Source organism: Drosophila subpulchrella, chromosome X (assembly GCF_014743375.2).
Source record: "Drosophila subpulchrella strain 33 F10 #4 breed RU33 chromosome X, RU_Dsub_v1.1 Primary Assembly, whole genome shotgun sequence".
NCBI classification, from domain to species: Eukaryota; Metazoa; Arthropoda; class Insecta; order Diptera; family Drosophilidae; genus Drosophila; species Drosophila subpulchrella.
In genome coordinates, this window is record NC_050613.1 from 14932395 (window position 1) to 14948199 (window position 15805).

Genomic DNA, 15805 nt, shown 5'->3' on the forward strand with positions numbered 1-15805 from the left:
AATAGATATTAAGTAACTAGGGAGTCAAGGATGCGATATAAATCATTAGGATTTTGAAATCTCTATAAAGGTGCTTAAAAGTATGCAAAAATATATTTTTAGTCGACAAGTTCAATAAATGCATTTCGAAAGACGACATCTTTATTTCACTGCTTACCTTAAAGCTTTTTTTTAAGCCTATTGGTTTCTGTGGAACCATACATTAATTTAACGTTATGATTTTGAATTTATGTTTAAGGCTTGTCTTTTGTACCCACTAACACCTCTTAATTGGCATTTCCTTGCAGTGGTTGTGGCCAACCAGCAGATGCGCTCGACCACCAACCTGCTGATTATCAACCTGGCCGTGTCGGACATTTTGTTCGTCATCTTCTGCGTACCGTTCACGGCCACCGATTACGTGCTGCCCGAATGGCCGTTTGGCAATGTGTGGTGCAAGTTCGTCCAGTACATGATTGTGGTTACGTGCCACTGCAGGTGGGTGGGGGTCCTCCCTTTATATACAGAAACATATATGGATATGTATCCCACATATGACCCGTTTCCCAACTTCTGACTTGTAGTGTTTACACCCTGGTGCTGATGTCCTTTGATCGCTTCCTGGCCGTCGTTCATCCCGTGACGAGCATGTCCCTGCGAACCGAGCGCAATGCCACACTGTAAGTGCCCCATCTAACCTGACTCCTTTCGATACACTCGGCGAAAAGTTGTAAAGAATTTACAGAAGAATGAAAAAAGCATAGGACATAGCATAGAACTTGCTACTGTGATCATTCTTGGTGTGACCAAAGTAATAATATTATTAGTGTGACCAACACTACATTCAATTCAAGTTTACCCAAATAATTACACAAGAACAAATATACAGAGAGTCGGATGGAGACTATAAGTAGGTATTTTTAACAATAAGTTTTCCCATGTGTCAGAAATATTGCAATTTAGTTAGTGAGACCAAGTTTTTAAATATATTATTTTGAATAGAACTAGTTCATAGTTTCGAAATGATTTAATTGGCTTGAATACTGCGCCTATATGCAAACCAGTTTACATAACATTAAATACGACTTTTCCAAGAGTGTACAGCAGCTGCTCCCCATATCCCACATCATCTAGAGTAATTGCATCAATTTGTACCGGGCTTTGTAATTAGCTAGCTTGCCTACCTGCAAGCCTTGTTCAGTGGCCTCTGACCTTTTGTCTTCTGCCACCGTTCTTTGTCGCATAAATATGTCCCAAGATATTGCGACCAAGTTGCATAACTGAACCTTTAAGGTAGCACAAGCTTTTAAAGAAGCAAACAACTTCAGGTGAAAGAAAGTCGTCGACAAATTTCTTGGCCAACTGTAAAAGATTTGCAAGAAATTAACAACCACAAAAAACGTCCAGGAATCTGGTAGAATTTTTTTTGACCCCCTAAACCAAGTTTAAACTTTCTTGGCATGTTCCTTGATTAAAAAACTTGCAACGTATCCAAAAAAAAAACTTGAGGTAGGCAAGGAAGAGTGAAGAAAACAAATTTTTTATATTAAACAACAAATTTCTGAAGGTTCTAAAAGTAAAAAGTAATAAAAGGGGAAAGCATTATTTCCATTTTTAATCAATATAACCATTAGGTACTTTTATTTAAAGACACCAATAGTGATAAACCAGCTGCATGTGTGGGTCCGAAATAAATTGAAACCCGTTTATATCTGTCACTTTTCATACATCTTTCCTTTCTACCATTTCCTTAGGGCCATCATGTGCGCCTGGATAACGATTGTGACGACTGCGATTCCGGTGGCACTTTCGCACTCGGTGCGAAACTATCAGTACCACGGAAATGCTGGCACCGCTTGCGTCTTTTCCACGGAGGAGGAGGTCTGGAGTCTCGTCGGTTTTCAGGTTAGTTTCTCTTCCCACACGGAAAAAAAAATTACTGCTTTTTAACTTGACAAAAAAAGCTTTTATTTTTTAAATGGGGCGTTATAAAGAGAATATTTTAATATATCAATGTTATTTGGTTTTCGTCGATTTTATATAGGTTAATCCTTAGTAACCCTACTAGGGCTTTGAATCACTTTTAAATGTGTCCAAAAGTATGCAGCAAAAAATAACTTTAACTTTCTTGTGGATATTTTTGTTGCATACTTTTCGTCCGTCTTTTTAAATGATTTTAAAACACTAGAGATTTCTGGGGCACTCTCGCTTAATCAACATCTACTCCTTTCTATGCCAAACATCATTAAATTTATGAATCAAGAAATAAATATTGTTTCGTGTGTGTACTTTCATTCCACCTACTTTTTTGGGCAGACAGCTCGAGTGAAATGGCGAGAAATCTCTTATTGTTAAATGCAAGTCATATTTTCCAGTGCTTGCCCGGCAAGACTGCAATATATTTGCTACTTAACACAAGCACTCGCCTTCTCTTTGCCCCACTCGCATTTTTGGTCCTTTTATTCTAAAATGCGAGGACAACTTGACAACTTGTAACATATCAACGCAAACCAAGATCCAGTTCTCCTTACCCATTCCTATCTATATATATAATGTTATTCATCAGTTTTAATACAGTGGGTCAATATAAAGAAATATATATTGCATTATATATAATTTAAGAGTCAACTTTCTCTGTCTGTAAAGTTTATAATGGTTGTATAGTCTCTACAATATTTCTAAATAACTCTTCTTTGCATTTGAATTTAATAATAAAATAAGCTTCAAGGGATTTCATTTAATTTTGAATAAAAGAAATTCCCAGACTTTTTATAAACAATTGTTCTAGAATAAAAAAGAAATCCCCTTTTGACTGTGAAAAGCCATTCATATGAATATCATTCTCGTACAAAAGGGGAAGCTCTGATTTAATTAATTCTGTCACAGAGACAACCCGCAGTTGTTGAGAATTTCCCCGTGAAATAGAGCGAAATTCGCAATAAAAATATATTTCTTTCTTAGCCTTTATTTTTTTATTTCGCGACAACCCGTGGTTTTAGTCGCTGGCATTTGGAGCATTGACTAGCACACATTCTTTTCACTTGATTAAACCACTGTGCATCCGCAAAGTGCATTTTCGGTTTTGGTCCTGGCAAAGGACGAATCCTGTGCGTCCATTGCCGTATTTTGCAATTATTCGTCAGTTTTCGGAGGGCGAAGATGGCACAATTCCATCATCATTATGGTCTAGATTCCCCCACATAGATCTGCGTTACCCCAAATGGTTTTTCCGTTCGCTTGAGTTGCTCATATTTTTCCCCCCCGAGTTTGTTATGTTTATTACTTGAACTTTTGTCTATTAATCAATTCGGGTACTGCGAAGGTCTTCGAGTGAATTTCATGCCGGAAGGATGTTACACCGGAAAAGCCACAGTTGTTTTGGCCCTTAGGGCGTTGAGTGAAGGGGAGTGGAATGAACGAGCTTTGTCGTCTTTATCCATTCACAGAAGGAATGAATGAGGAGCTGACTAGCTACACTGACAGAAAGAGGGCAGCAATTTATTATGACTATTTTCTATTGGCAATTAAAAAAGCATTTTAAAATATCTTGTCTGTACTAAAATAAAATCTTTAAATGAGGTTAACCAATAAATTGTAGACTATGATTATCCTATTATTTCCATTTTATATTTTGATATTTGTTTTTTAATACAACAATTTCCACTAAGGGAAAAATATTTTCTCTCTTTAAATTTCGAAAGCTGGATTTTCCATGCTTGGCGAAGTTTTGACACTGAAAATACATGAATTTTTCCTTGAATGCTGGTATAACCAGTTGGGAATTATAGTGTCTTAATGAATTTTTCAAAATATACAACATATAATTTTTGTAATAAAACTTATGAATGAAAAAGTAGCTATTAAAGAATATATGCTTTATAAGGAAATAATTTTATTTATAATATTATAATTAAAGGTACAATTTGTTCAAGTATCTGTTGCTTTTCGCTCAGTGTGCCCAGGTGACTTACTGACTGACTGACCGACTGACTCCCTGAACTATTCGGTATCTTCAGCTAATATGCACCCGTGAATTTTCCCGGCTCACCTCTCCACTCCGCTCGAAAGCCAACTGGCACGGCAAATTGCACAGTTCGCTTCGCTCCGTGTTTCCCGACACTGACATGGATAAGGATACGGGGACACGACTACGGATACGGCATGTCCTCCGTCCCAGAGTCCGGGTCGCACCACGCCCCTCCACCCCACCTCCACTGCCACATGCCCCGACTGTGCACATAAGTCGCAATTGCTTTAGCAAACACGAAATGGAAACCGCAACAAAGTGTAGATGCTCTTTAAGGGTACTCAACGTGGGCAATCGAAACTTTGGCAATTAAAGCAAGATTATCAAAGATTTCAATGTCATTTATTCATTCTTTGTTCAAAATAAATCGGACCCGCAAAGATTCATAGTTTTATAGAAGTATTACTTAATAAATGCTTTAAAAAAAAAAAATTATTTAAAATTCATTATGGAGTATAATTAACTTATTCCTACACTTGTTATTTTGTTTTTACTTATATATCATGCAAAATTAATACATCTTAACAAAGTCCTATAAGAACATAAACATTGTTTTAATTTGTTCATTATAAAATATTTAGGTACATTACTATAAACTTTAAAAAAATGTATATTTATTTATTTCTATAAATTATTTTAATTTATTCATTATAAAATATGTTTATCATTTTGAGCTTATCATAGAATATAATATCTTGAAAATTTTATTATTTTGGTTTTATTGACATATGATGCAAAAGTAATACATGTTAAAAAAATGCTTTAAGAACATAAATATTATTTTAATTTATTCATTATAAAATATTCATATTAAACTTTAAAAAAAATGTATACATTTTGAAACTTTTACAATTTGGTTTTTACTTTTGCTCGAAAGAGCATGAAACTACAACATCGAATGGCGTTTGAATGGGAAATTCCATTTATAGTTAGAATTTGATTTTCTGCCCCCGGAAATAGTCATTGTCAGGGTCAATATATATATACATATATATCGTTTGTTAGTTCGAGCCTTGTCTGGCAATAAAATAAAAATGGATCAAACTTGTGCGACGCATCCGTCAAAGCAAAAAGAACAGCAAAACTAACGACCGAATTGTTGTCATCGTAAAGAACTCATAAAACTGAAACAAATAGTCTGGAAAGAGGCGGTGGAAATGGAAAATCTGGGCGGAAAATAGTGTTTAACTTTCAATACTCCCCGTCCCAGAAAAAAGAAGGCATAACGACACTTTAGCGGTTCTCGAAGTTTATTAAAGTTGACTTCTGTTCTTTTTACTGAAAAATCCTTGGTCCATGAATATTTTAAACATGTATAACTAAATAAAACCAAAAAAGCACGAACCAGTATTTTTCCTTGTGATTATTCGGTATAGAAATAAAACTGCAACCAAATAGAAAATAGGTAAATAAATTACACAGAATTTGGTGATTATTTATCCACTTTATTAAAGCTATTATCAAAAGTGCCAGCACTTGATGTCCTCAATCTCTCAGCCAATTTATAATTTCAATCATCTTTTCTGGTGAATTTCCTGAGGGTAAATATACGTACATATTTCGAGGGAAATTTATGATGAAAAAAAACCTCTCATCAGAGCCTTTGGCAAGTTGATTAATTTCGCTGAGTGTCAAGTTGCGTTTATGGACAAATCCCAGGCGCAATTTTTGGGTCATGCCGAATATTAAGTATACACCCCCCAACCATTTATCATATGGCACACACTTCAGTTTATGGCTTTTTATTAGGACCAGCATAAAGTTTAAAGGCCGGGCATGGGGAAAAAAACAATATACAAAAAGTTCACTGCTCAAGTTTAGCCACTTTTATTTATGGCGATTGTGCTGTAAAATTTCATGGTGTATATCTATCGATTCGATGCGAGTGTCCATGTATCTTTGTTTCTAGCATATTTTGCATCTTTCCATTTCCTAAGCGGAAGTTTTATAACCCCTCCAATGTTTATAGTTTCTCAAGACCATATCATACTGAGATCTAGATATATTATACGCACTTGTTTCGGCCCATTGAGAGGGCAAAATGACTGGATCATCCATTTCCAAATGCAATGGGGCACAGCAAAAAACCCATTTGGAACTGTTTGCTAATCATTTGACGCGAAAATGACTTTCAGTTTTGTTTCATTTTCAGTTTAAAAAGACAATTTGGCTAAAATCAGCTGAGGTCACTTTTGGCGAAAGTTTTTGCTGAAAACTATAGTTAATTTTAAAGGGGATTGAGGATACGAAATTTGTGCAAGTCAGAATGTCTCCTGTTTCATTTTCAAGCTTAATCTTAAATTTAAAAGTGGTATGTAATCTTTAAGTTGTATTGCTGAAAATATATTATGTCATTAAAAAAATTACAAATTTAAAATTTGTTTATACAAATTAAGTTACACTTCGCCATTACTAGCAAAAGAACCAAGATAATCGGCTTATTGTTCAACAAAGCCAATCAGCCTTTTTTAGTCCGCTTGAGTAACCGTAACAATCAGCTTGTGACACTTAGTAATCAGACAATGCGGATAAAAAAAGGACAACGAAGGGAAGTAAATGATATTCAGAATAATTCCCATTGTCTTTCGAATGTGTCATAAAATTCAGTATTCAGCAGAGATATCGTTAACATCATTGTCGCGCATTACAAACAATTTCCTTCGCAATCAATACTTTAATTAATGCATCAGTAATCCGCTTTCATCTCAGCAGAATAAATAAGGGAATGTGCAAGGCATGCGATATGGGATACGATTTACAGATACTTCTTTCTCAGTTCTCGGTAATGCAATTAAATAAATAAAATATAAAAGGTAGGATTGGATGGAAATTATAAGCAATAATGTAAAGCAATGTAAATTATAATTAATAATTTAATTAAAATTTACAACATCCTTAGCTTAAAATTTAATTTATTTTCCATTTATTCAATTACTATTTATTAAGATAAGTTCAACTTTATTTGTATTAAGGTTTTTTATCTTATAAGCAAATTATTTTAAGCCTTTGAATATGCAAAACTTAAACAGTTGCCTAGCTTGAGGTCCTGTTAGAAGTGATAAAAAATCACAAAAATCATTTAAAGGTACAGAAGTGCAAAATAAAAGAGGTGTAAAATCTGGTGAGTGCTGAAAAAGATATCCGGTAATCATTACGAAAGAGCGAGAGCACGGACCCTGATTTTTCGTATTTGAAGTCAGATTCGGGGATACGGATCCGAGAAGTGTCGGCGCGGATTATATCACTCGTCCTCCCAGCGATGTCCTTGTTTGTGTTGCCGTTGTCGTTGTCGATAACAAACGACATGTTCATTGGCCATGGCCATGGGTAAATTCCAACAAAGTGATTCCGATTCCATAGCTGTCAGGCATTCGTGTCCCGCCGCCCGGAATATGAATGGCGGAGGCGTGGCAACGATTATTATTAACAATACTGGTATGCGCGATTTCATCGATGCACTGGAAAAAACATATGATAAAAAATATGTAAAAATCAAAAAAAAAGTATTATTATATTCTAATATGCAAGTGACTTGTATATATGTATTTTTTAAGCTTAACATTACTATTATTATTTACTTAATTTGTTTTTATTAAACATTATTTATAAGGGCTGCCAAAAATCTCTCGGGTTTCGAAATCACTTTAAAAAAATATTTTAAGTGTCGAAAAGTATGCAGTGAATAAAGGATAGAAGTCGTTATGAATAAAGGTATTGTACTTCTAAATTCACACACAAACTAAAAAGTGATTTCAAAACTCAAGTGAAATGAAACTGCGCATGTGTAATGCTAATTTCAAAACAATCCAACATTATTAAACAATTCTTAAAGCAACATTTGGTTTGTCTATAAATAAAACAAGCAAATGCTATCTCATTTTATCCGATATGCGTTTGAATTTCTCAAAATCATAACATTGTCCAGCTTATATTTTTCTCGCTGTGTACCCTTCGCGCTTCCTTTCTTTTTCCGTTTCATTGCTCTCACTTCGGGGCCTACAATTGATATATATGCATATATTTCCACTTGCACCTTTGTGCATATTTGGCTGGCTCTCATTGCCTGTTTTCCGCTTTTCCGGCTAGGGTTTGCGCCTTAATCATTTACACATGGCTGCCGCCTGACGGCTAACCACCCACAAAGAAAAACCCGAGCCCACTCGAAAGTTGAGGCGCCGCCAAATGAGTTTTAAGCCAGCAGCTCATTGGATATCCACAAAATGGATGCACGGCCCCAGAAAAATACCTAATAGGGCTGTGAAAACTTTAAATATCAATATATAAAGTTGGTTAAAGCCCCCAAACTAGCGCAACAATTCATAAAGTTCGTAAAAGGCAGAAATTACTGCCAATTATTAAGTTGATTTCCACTGAACCAGGCTCAAGAATGCTTCGAAACGTGGTTTTTACCATTAATTTGACCTTTGGTTTGTTGTAATTTCGGTCATAGTCGTCTTAAAAATAGCTACCCAACGATTAATTATTTCGATTTATGGCCAATTTGAAGTCGATTCTTTTTCGTGAATTTCGCGTGGAAAATAACAGAGATATTCAACCGGAAACCAGCACAGCAACGAGTATTTTCCGCCAGTTTTTCCAACGCCATTATCTTATACACACGCGTATTTTATGGATATATAGGCGAATATATCTTTTTGCCTGTTGGGAATACGGCTAAGCGGCAGCTGGTGAATGGAATTGGTGGTCTTCGGGTATTTTTCGGGGCCTGGCAAGTGTCTGGTACTCAAATCTGGTATCTGGTCAGCATTACGGGTCAGCGCTTCTGACAATTTCCATGCAAAAACAAAAGCCGCTGACATGGCAGCAGATGGCAAAAGGGAAAGACCTTCGACCAGAAGCAGACGCAAAAAATGAGCAGCTGAAAATAAATAAATATTAAAATATTACCGGAGTTCAGGCAGTTTCTCAGAAAAAAATGGGTTCGCTTGTGTTCTTATTTACTAATTTGCTTAGTAGAAAAGTTAGCTCAGGTACACCACTTTAAAATTGTAATAGGCTCTCCGGAACTCTAGTTTTGGGTGCCAATTTTAAAAACCTTTTAAAAATTAGAAATAAACAAACAAATTTTACAGTAGAAAATTAAAATAATTAAGTAACAAAAAATTAAAGAAACAATAATTCCATAGATCATGGATCTTAAAGGTTTTTAGAAATCATCATTGGCTCCTAAAGTATAGTTTTGGGTCACCATTCTGCAAAACTTTTCCTAGAAATCTAACATAACACTTTTATTGTAAGCGGTTAGAAAATTCAAATTCAACTTCGAAGAAATTAAAATACCACAGGCTATGGACCTTAAAGGTGTCATTTTGGGTCACCTTTTTTGCAAGTTGTCGCAAAGCTGAAAATTGTTCAACCATGCGTTTAATTTTATTCAGATTCTCCAGCCAGCACATATCGGTTAGATCTTTAAACCGCCTTAGCACATGTTTATCCATGCCTTACATTTTGTATCTTTTTTGCAGGTCTCATTCTTTTTATCATCCTATGTGGCACCTTTGACTCTGATTTGCTTCCTCTACATGGGAATGCTGGCTCGCCTGTGGAAAAGTGCTCCCGGCTGCAAGCCTTCTGCAGAGTCACGGTGAGTATATACTATATAGTGCTCTTAAAAGGAAAATCCTCACAAGCCTTGGATGAGGGCATTTTTCTGGCCCAGGTTTTTTATATATTCTTTTTTTTTTTTTTGGCTACGCACCTGCTGCCATGATGAATGCCTTTTTATTAGGCTGTGAGGAAAGCTCATGAGCTTTGGCTCATGCATTTTTAAGTGGGCAGGTCAACGAAACCGAAACATAAGTACAAATATGAGTGATATTCCCGCAGGATTGCCGCAGGATTCCGGGGAAAATGGGAATGACAAGGACCATATTTGTTGTTTAACTTGCTCATAATATTTGCGAAATAAAACTAGAATTTGGTACATGTTTACGCAAAGCATGAAACAATAATTTTCCTAGAATTTCATATTGGCGTACCATTTTAATTTGATAACTTGTCAGGAATTTAAGACCAATTTAGGCAAAAATACAGCAAATGTATTTGGATAGGCTAGAAAACAATTATAATACCAAACAAATATTTTTTGTACACTTATAAACATTTTTGACAGCAATATAGTAGAATTTCAAAACAAAAGAAATTTAATTTTTTCTTCAAACCAAATTGCAAAAGCACCTAAGCTTGTTTCTTAAAGTTTCTAACGTTATCGGGGTCACCAAATAATTATAACTATTTGAAATGCAATTATGAAAATATTTTCAGCAATAAAGTATAATTTCAAAACAAAACAAATTGAATTTCTCGTTCAAGCCGCATTGCAAAAGCATTAAAGAAAGTTTCTTAAATGTTAATGTTTCTTAAAGTTACCCAAGCAACGCAGACGTGATCGGGGTCACCAACCATCAATTTCAAGTTAAACTTCCAGCAACTTTAAACTTTGAAAAATACTTTGGCAAAGTTCAGTTTTATCATAAATCGAATACTATTAAATTGTACTCACATTCAGTTGAAGAAAACTTTTCCGATGGAATCGATAAAGTGTTAAAGGAAAACAATAAGGGATATTTTTCAAGAAAACCAACTTTAATGTAAATGCTTTAAACCATATGTAATCGAATGCGGTGGCTGTCACATACGTAGCATGTATATAGCATGTATATATATATATATTTTAGGCTGCGTTTTAAATTTGAATGGAAATGAACTTGCGACGAGTTCGCAATTCGCACGCAAAGTTCATAAATCACCGAGCAGCAGGCAATGCAAAATTCACAAACTGAACTGCGGCATAATTTATATGCACCCCCAGATCTTTCTATCTATATCTGCATATACCATATAGCATATGTACAACCCACACAAATTCTCAGATTTTTGTTGTTGTTGTTGTTATTGTTTCAGGAAGGGAAAACGACGCGTCACCCGAATGGTTGTTGTTGTCGTATTGGCATTTGCCATCTGCTGGCTCCCCATTCATGTAAGTAAAAATGAACACCCACCACAAAATAAAATCAAAACTCAAAAAAAAAATTAAATATCATAGAGTTCAGCGCAAATTTTCCATCGAACTCATTACTGTCAATTTTGCAATTTTTAATTAAGCTAGTTATATGCCATTTGATTGACAGGCGACACTGAAATCTCATCTAATATATGTATTTTGGGCATACTAATTTTTTGGTTTAACAAAGATTGGCATCTGACATTGAACTTCGACGATTGGTAATGGATAACGAGAAGGTCAAGGTTGATAGTTAGCTATTATTTTTAGGACTTGCGAAGTGCATGACTAGGGCATACATTTTTCTAAATTAATATCCAGCTAAGAAGACCTTTACAAGACAAAATCGATTTACTTAAAGTTTAACTGGCGATTTGAGTGGCTTAAATTGGCAGTGGCAACATCTGCTGGCAAATTTTCTTGGCAAACACAATGGATAGTTGCGATAAATTGACATTTCCGATATTCCGGCCCCCTTTTTTGGATCAAGTCGCCCCATTTATTTGCCGATGTTTAATAAGCCAACAGCTGCTGCGTCTTGAGCTGCCAGCACTCAAAGTATTTGCACAAAATCAATGTGCTCACAAATTACTAACGAAATTACAATTACACAGACATCCTCGATGTGCAAGATGTGCGAATTGCATTTGTAATGCCAGCATATGGCAAGCAAATGCTTCTAGTGGTCTTTAATAGCAACTCTTACTAGAGTTATTCCTTGGATTTTAATAATTTTGATTTATTAAATAAATTATTTCAATTCAAAGTTAGTTAGGAAGTATAAAAATGAGCAAAAAAGTATTATAGTTTTTTCAACGAAAAAGAGTTTTTAAAATGTAGAAGTCCTTTAATAACATTGTCCTATTATCTAATAAAATATATTTTTTTATATCTATTTGATAATGGTAAAAATAATGCCAGCAATATTTTTTTTTTATAAATAAAATTTTAATTTTATATTTTTCTCAAATTTAATTATTTTAAATATCTTTTTTAAGTCTTACCGAAGATTAGTTGGGAACTAAAGGGATGACCAAACAAATTTACAAAATTGAAAGTCTTTAAATTAAATGGTTTTGGCTTAATTACAAAAAATATTTTATCGGCTTTAACTAGTTGGGAATTGTAAGCAAAAGGCAAGATTATTTCATTCCTAGAAATAACAATATGATTTCTTTGATTTTTAACGTGTCTTTCAATCATAATAATACCTTTCTTTCTAGGTCATTCTTGTGCTGAAGGCTCTGAATCTTTATGGCGGCAGTCACCTGTCGGTCATCATCCAGATTATTTCTCATGTGGTGGCCTACACAAATTCATGCATCAATCCCATACTATATGCCTTCCTGTCCGACAACTTTCGCAAGGCATTCCGCAAGGTTAGCCCAGTCATACTTGATATTTGCCAAATACATTGTATAGTAACGATATATTCATAAACTTTTAGGTGGTTTGGTGTGGCAGCCCGCCTCCTTTGATGACCAATCAACAGGTGACCAAGACCACGCGAACTGCAACCGGCAACGGAACGTCCAATATTGAAATGCTCTAAGCGGGTGGGTTTATGTCTCTAATCTTACTCAAACTTATATATTTAAGTGATAAAAATAAATCGTAAAAAAGTCGTTAAAACTCTAGTTTACGGCCACAACCCGAAAAAATGACGTATTTAGTTTTCACCGTAAACTAAAGTAAATACTAAAAATATTAAATTTTTAGTATGCATTTTATTTTATTTAAATATAAATGTTTTATTATTTTTTTACTAAGACATATTAACAATTATACCTTGATCCTAAAAATATATTAAAATTTTTATATATTTTTATTACATTCTAAAAACTATAATATTAAATAGAAAACATTTTTTTTATTATTTCAGCTCATGAGATTGAATGAATTGGGATCGTCACATCAGTTTTGAAGGCGACTTTCAAACCCAAGATAGAAAATGTGAATTTAAAGCTAATGAAGAATACAAAACACTAATCTTAAAAGAAAAATGTAAACGCGGCGCATATAAGTTAACTATCTACATATACTAACCAATATACGTCTATTAGGAGAATATAATTTTCCGAATTATAAAATGTGATTATTTTAATTACTCTTTTTTTTTCCTTAACAAGAAATCAAAAATAAAGTTATTTTTAAATTTTTCATTGTTGAATTGATTTATGTAATTGATATTTAACTCTATAGACGCCCTTTGCAATTTATTTGAGACGTAGAAAGTTAAGCGAAAAATGAATAGACTTAAGACTAAAACATACAATTTAATTTTATAAAAAAATACCTACAATTTAATTGTTCGAAATGAAATTTGGCATCTGAAATACTGGAAATGGCAAACCAAAAAAAAATCTGAAACAGATATGCGGTAAATTCCGAGTGACAGAAATTTATGAGAGTTGACATTAAAATTAATGAGTAGGATTAATGGACAGCGGAATTTCTGTAACAATGTGTAGATTTCTGTGTAATTTGCATGTGTGTCATTTAGTAATTAAGCGTTTAAATGGAAAAATGCATAATTGAAAAGTAAGTTATTATAAAATTACACGACCAGATTGAACTAAAGAGATTTACCGGTAGGGACTTTGGAATTTACAAAAACGATTTTCGAAAGTTGATTGTTTTTTGCTTTGCGTATTGAAATATATGTATATTGTATGGCCAAGTAGCACAAAAATAACTGAAATTTGTATTACACTCAAGACAAACTTTATATTAAGAGAGCTGAAATTTTAGATGAAGATTAAAGTTTCAGTAATTTATATTCGATTTAAGGGCTTAAGATGTCAGTAGTTCTACATTTTGCAACTAGCAAAGCTCAATTTGAATATAAATAAGCCCCAATAATCCCTTCATCTTTTTTCTTTATGCAAATGAAATCAATCTAGATTTGATTCAACAATAAAAAAACAGATATACAATGTTTTCGTCTGCATAAATTATAGACCCTTCGAATCAAAGAAACATTAGTCCCCACCATTTCCTAATAGATTTAATTAATTCATAAATTAGCCGATTGTTGACCATGCGAATTGCTTTAGTTATGACATAAGTTTATCATGTAAATTACAATTAAATTTTCATAACAATACTTATACACATTTGACCTTTAAATAAGTCAAATCGATTAAACATTTAGATTGTTTTGTGGACTCTTTCGTTTGCATGGCTTCGGCCTTGCCGAATTAAAATGTAACACAAAAAAAACGTAAAAACTAAATAATTATAAAACTAGATATATAAAAAAATGGGAGTAAGTGTTCTTGGTTGACATTTTTGTTTTTGCTGACTTAAAAGCTGAAATATTTCAGCACAAAAGTAATTTTTTGGTATTCACACATTGATCCAAGTTACCATTTAAAAAAATAAAACAAATTTAAAATTATTTTGAATAAAATTGAAAATAAGTTTAAGCTTAGATATAAATAAAGCTATTAAGAACACCTACTCCCCTTTAAGTATACCACAGTATTTAACCTAAGAAAACTATTGTATCTATTATATCAAAAAGATGTAAACATATATGGCAACATAAATGCATATTTATGTATTTATATTTGTATTTGTAAATGTATTCTACTGCATTCCTAGCACAGTTGTGGAATTGAACAATATTTGAATTTAAAAATGGAAGCAGCCGAAGAAGAGAAGCAAAATTGAAAATTAAAAAATTTAAATATTCTAGAATTTAAGCTGAGAATTAAAGAATTTTTTTTTTGTGTGGCCCGTGGGGTATACGCTAGTCGCCTAGCCTCACACAATTTAGAACAAACCTAGCGAGTAAAAAATTCATTACGGAATAAACTCATTTCATTTTTTGATTTTTAAATATGCAGCAAATAGTTTTATAGCGTAAGTTGAAAAGCAGAACTTATTGTATTTGTATATGAATGTATATGTACAATTAAATTTGTTCAATGTGTTAAATAAAATTGATGGCTCTGTGTACACAACATTAATTCTAGTTTTTATTGACATGGCCGTGGCATTTAAAAAAACGCTAAGTGATGCAGATAATACGTTTAAATCCTTTAATACAACATCAAATAATTTATTTGTATTTGTGTTAATTAAGCAAAACCTATTTACAATAGTACTAAGTGACAAGCAAATATTAATACAATATCAGCATTAAATTGACACTTTCTATGTTTGCTCATTGGTTTCAACTGATTGCTTGTTTATCTAAGGTAAATATTTTGATTTAAAACGTTTGTTAGAATGTATTTAAATACGAAGACACATTAAAATAATTTTCAGCACCTCTTTGGTTTTTTTTATTTATATAAAATCTATGTTTGGAAAGCACTTACAAAAAATGGTAGAAAAAATTCGGTCTCCAAAAGCAACCAACCACCGGCAAAGTCATCCAAGAACTGAGCTAGAAAAATAAGCAAAGGACAAAGGATTTCGACTTGGAACTGGAGGAATGTACATGGTGGCCGGAAAAGGTGCATCATAAATTCGCACAAAATGTGTAAACAGTGACATTATTTAGCTAACCTATTGTCTTGTGTGGGCGGTTTGCTGTGTGCTAACCGTGGGATAAAAAATTGTTTAACCAAATTATAAATACAATTTTAAGAAAACATTTTATTTGGTAAAATTGTGATTTTTCTTACTCAATTATTGGATTAGGTATTATAAAATAAATATAAAACAAATTATAAAAATGTGGAACAAATTATAAAAAAAAATTATGATAAACATTGAATTTGGTAATAGGATAATTTTATTAAATATAATTATATTATAATAAT

The 15805-nt window shown here is 33.3% G+C and overlaps 1 protein-coding gene across 1 annotated transcript in view; it reads left to right on the top strand.

Moving 5' to 3' along the window:
- Window positions 1-14998, top strand: part of LOC119557826 (allatostatin-A receptor) — a 96494-nt gene extending 81496 nt beyond the window's left edge. Inside the window, exons 4-11 of the mRNA XM_037870784.1 lie at window positions 288-477; window positions 564-659; window positions 1734-1884; window positions 9493-9611; window positions 10931-11006; window positions 12254-12409; window positions 12478-12586; window positions 12913-14998. Of these exons, the coding sequence (XP_037726712.1) occupies window positions 288-477; window positions 564-659; window positions 1734-1884; window positions 9493-9611; window positions 10931-11006; window positions 12254-12409; window positions 12478-12582 (893 nt within the window). The 3' untranslated portion in view covers window positions 12583-12586; window positions 12913-14998. The remainder of the gene's footprint in view (window positions 1-287; window positions 478-563; window positions 660-1733; window positions 1885-9492; window positions 9612-10930; window positions 11007-12253; window positions 12410-12477; window positions 12587-12912) is intronic.
- The last annotated feature ends 807 nt before the right edge of the window (window positions 14999-15805 follow it).